At 61.3% G+C, this 3307-nt stretch overlaps 1 protein-coding gene across 1 annotated transcript in view; it reads left to right on the top strand.

The window, feature by feature from the left end:
* Positions 1 to 3168, top strand: part of LOC103919321 (interferon-induced 35 kDa protein-like) — a 7162-nt gene extending 3994 nt beyond the window's left edge. The window contains exons 4-11 of the mRNA XM_009326820.1: positions 55 to 150; positions 469 to 627; positions 971 to 1084; positions 1402 to 1546; positions 1772 to 1905; positions 2134 to 2323; positions 2602 to 2708; positions 2894 to 3168. Of these exons, the coding sequence (XP_009325095.1) occupies positions 55 to 150; positions 469 to 627; positions 971 to 1084; positions 1402 to 1546; positions 1772 to 1905; positions 2134 to 2323; positions 2602 to 2708; positions 2894 to 3085 (1137 nt within the window). The 3' untranslated portion in view covers positions 3086 to 3168. The remainder of the gene's footprint in view (positions 1 to 54; positions 151 to 468; positions 628 to 970; positions 1085 to 1401; positions 1547 to 1771; positions 1906 to 2133; positions 2324 to 2601; positions 2709 to 2893) is intronic.
* Positions 3169 to 3307: the final 139 nt, after the last annotated feature.

The raw sequence follows: 3307 nt of genomic DNA on the forward strand, positions 1-3307 counted from the left end.
GGGGGGCGGCGCGGGGCCCGGCGCAGCGTGGCTGAGGACTCCTCCTGCCTGAAGGACTCCTTCATCCAGCTGCCCCCCGCCGAGGGCCTGGAGGACGGCTTCCCGGAGGTGACCCCCGAGCAAGTCCGGCGGGAGATCGAGCATTGCAAGGTGCGTCCTGCTGTGTCCGTGAGAGGCGGATCGGGTCGGATCCAAACTGTCCCGGGGCCCGCCCCGGCCGGCCTAGGCTGTGAGCTTGAGTTTCTTATTTTTTCTTGGACTGCGAGTTTCTTATTTTTTCTTGGACTACGAGCTAGGAGTGGTGGAGATGGGGTATCCCACGGTTAAGAGAGCCTGTACTGGGGTCTGGGGCTCCGCACAGGGAGCAGCCCGCCTCCTTCCCAAATAAGCAGCGTGTGCTGGGGCTGGACAGCCAGTGGGGTGGCGCAATGTCTGCAGGGTCTCACTGTCTGATGGTACCTCTCACAGGAACTTTGTAGGGCTCTGGAGCAAGACCATGCGAAGCTACAAATGGCCAAGGAAACTGTAGAGCAAAGGACACGAGAGCTGAGGAAAGAGGGAGAACTTCTTCATAAAAATCTTGAGCAACAAATGTCTTTAAACAGAGATGAAGAGAGATCCTGTCAGGTTGGTGGTCAGAGGAGTTGTCTTGGGCTTGGAAAGGTGGCAGTGAGTGGTGGGGCTGCATCACTCGGCTCACTGCTCTGAGATCACTTTGCTCTGGACCTGGTGCAGGTTTCACAGGACGTCACATCAGGCCTGTGCCGAGAAGTGAGCTAATGCCACAGCAGTGGAGGAAGGGCTGTAATCAAACGCAAGGAGCCAGGGCAGGGCTGCAGGCAGTCAGGAGCAAAAAAATGGTGTGGGTGGAGCTGTGTCCAAGAACAGTGCTGTGCTTAAAACGGAGAGCATGCTGCAGCCCCTCACATCCTGGTGGTTCCCTTACTGTCCCCTCTTTCTTTCCTTCCAGACAGATATTTTTTTAGCAAAGGAGGAGAAGGACAGACTGATGCAGCAGAAGGAGGTGCTGAAAAAGAAGCTGAAAGAAGTGAGGAAGAGGGTCTGCTGGGAGGATCCGGTGATGGTAACAGAGCGTGTGTGGGCACTCGGGTCTGCTGGCAAGGGGCGCGAGCCTGGCTGGAGAGGCTGCAGGTGAATGCATCTGGGCCCTGTGTGATGACTGGCGTGGCTCCTGCTAGCGGGTGTCTCCTCTGCCAGGGCCAGAAGCTCCAGTCATGGCTTTGGGACTCCAGGCACAGCCGGACCCTAGGAGAGACTCTGCTGAGGCTCTCCAGCTGTTTATTTTGAGCCATGAGCTTGTTTCTAGTCTGTGGATTGGCAGGGACAGGCCCTGTGTGGGGTCCAGTCTCTTCCAGGTGCTGTCTGTGTACTTGAACCTAGATGCTGCCTGCCTTGCCAGAGAAGAAAATGGTGTTTAAGGGACTTGTGACAAACAAGGAGGACGCAAACAAGCTGATGCTCACCCCACTGATCCGCTACCCTCTGCTGGGGGGCTCAGCTCTCATCACCTTTGAGAAGGCAGAGGGTAAGAGCGAGAAGAGCATTGCCACAGCCAGATGCCCTGGTCGATCAGCTTTGGGGCCTGCCCTGCATCCCCTCCCTGGGCCAGGGCTCAGAGCTCTGCCCCCTCTGCTGGCATTGTGCGGGGTTATGCCCCCTCCCCAAAGCGTTAGCTGCCCCGTGTCCTGTCCGGCGGCGCACTCGGAGCAGGCGGTCGATCCCCTGTGCTGGGGGCTCCTCCTGCTTGCAGTGGCCCAGAGGATCATAGAGGTGAAGGAGCACGTGGTGGAGCTGAGCTACGGGGAGGAGCTGGAGGAGCTTGATCGGTGCAGAGTGCGAGTGCAGGCAGCACCGGTGGACATACTGCTGCCATCTGCCCTGGAGGTAGGTCCTGAGGGCCCGCTGCTCCCCGCACCGCAGAGAACCACAGAGCTGCCCTGGGCACGCGCCAGCTTTGCTGTGCCCTGCTCTGCCACTCCCCGAGCTTGCCTCTGCCAGGTCACCGGTACCAGCCCAGCTCAGTGCATTAGCGCCGCAGCTCTGTACTGCTCCCCTGAGCTCTGGGGCTAGCCCTGCCCTGCCCTGGCACTGACCAGCCTGTGCCACCCACAGATGAGGCTGACTCGAAACAGCAGGACTATCCTCGTGTCTGACCTGCCCAGCCTGGGCATCCCCGAGGAGGCACTGCTGGACAAGCTGGAGCTCTTCTTCAGCAAGACAAAGAATGGGGGCGGCGAGGTGGAGAGCAGGGAGTTCCTGGACAGCTCTGGCCAGGTGGTGCTGACCTTCGCGCAGGACGGAGGTGTGTGGGGTGTGCTGAGCTCGGGCTGCCAGCAAGGGGGGAGCAGCCCAGCTGCCTCTGGGGGGGCACAGGCCATCTCCCAAGAGCAGATGGAGCTGTGTCTGTGGGGAACAGGGAAGGCAGAGTGAGCCCAGGCTGTCCTGTCTCCCCTGAGACTGTGCTGGTGCAGGTGAGCTGGGGCTGGGCAGTGCCAGCCTTGGTGTCTGTGCCAGGGACGTAACCTCCACTGGAGCTCAGCAGGGGCCTGGGCGGCTCAGGGCTTTCCTCTCCATCTGCAGTGGCAGAGCTGCTAATTGCGAGAGGACACATCCAGGTATCTGTTGGGAAAGGAAAACACAAGCTCAAAATATCACCGTGCATGAGTGGAGACATCACTAACCTGCAGGTAAGGGCACGAACCCTGGTGCCATGCTGCCGTGCAGCCCAAGGCGCAGTTCCTGCAGGTGGCCCCGAGCAGAACAGCATTCCACCCTGCTCAGCAAGTGCCCCAAGGGGACCCCTTCCCTGCGTGCCCTCCCACCGCCCCACATGGCACAGGGCCCACTCTGGCTCACCCCCTGCTCTGCCCAGCTCCAGCCCTCCCGCTGCCCCAGGACTGTCCTGCTCTCGGGGATCCCAGACGTGCTGGGTGAGGAGCCCATGAGGGACGCCCTGGAGATCCACTTCCAGAAGGCCAGCCGCGGCGGAGGAGAGGTGGACGCCCTCGCCTACATCCCAGCAGGACAACAGGGGGTGGCCGTTTTCACGGAGGACACGGGCTAGCCCTGGCCAGCCCCATCACCCCGATGCAGTGGAGTTCCGTGCGGCCGCTGGCCCCTGGGCACATTGGAATTAAAGCATCTGCAGGGACTGCCATGTCTGTCGTGCTGGGGATGGGACGGGGACGAGGATGGGCCCTGCGTGCAAGAGCCGTGGGCAAGGCTGGGCCCTTCACGGGCACGGAGACGGCGGCGGACCGGGCTGCCGGGACGGGCTCTGTGGGGA

Source organism: Pygoscelis adeliae, unplaced genomic scaffold (assembly GCF_000699105.1).
Source record: "Pygoscelis adeliae isolate BGI_AS28 unplaced genomic scaffold, ASM69910v1 Scaffold421, whole genome shotgun sequence".
In the NCBI taxonomy this organism is placed as follows: Eukaryota; Metazoa; Chordata; class Aves; order Sphenisciformes; family Spheniscidae; genus Pygoscelis; species Pygoscelis adeliae.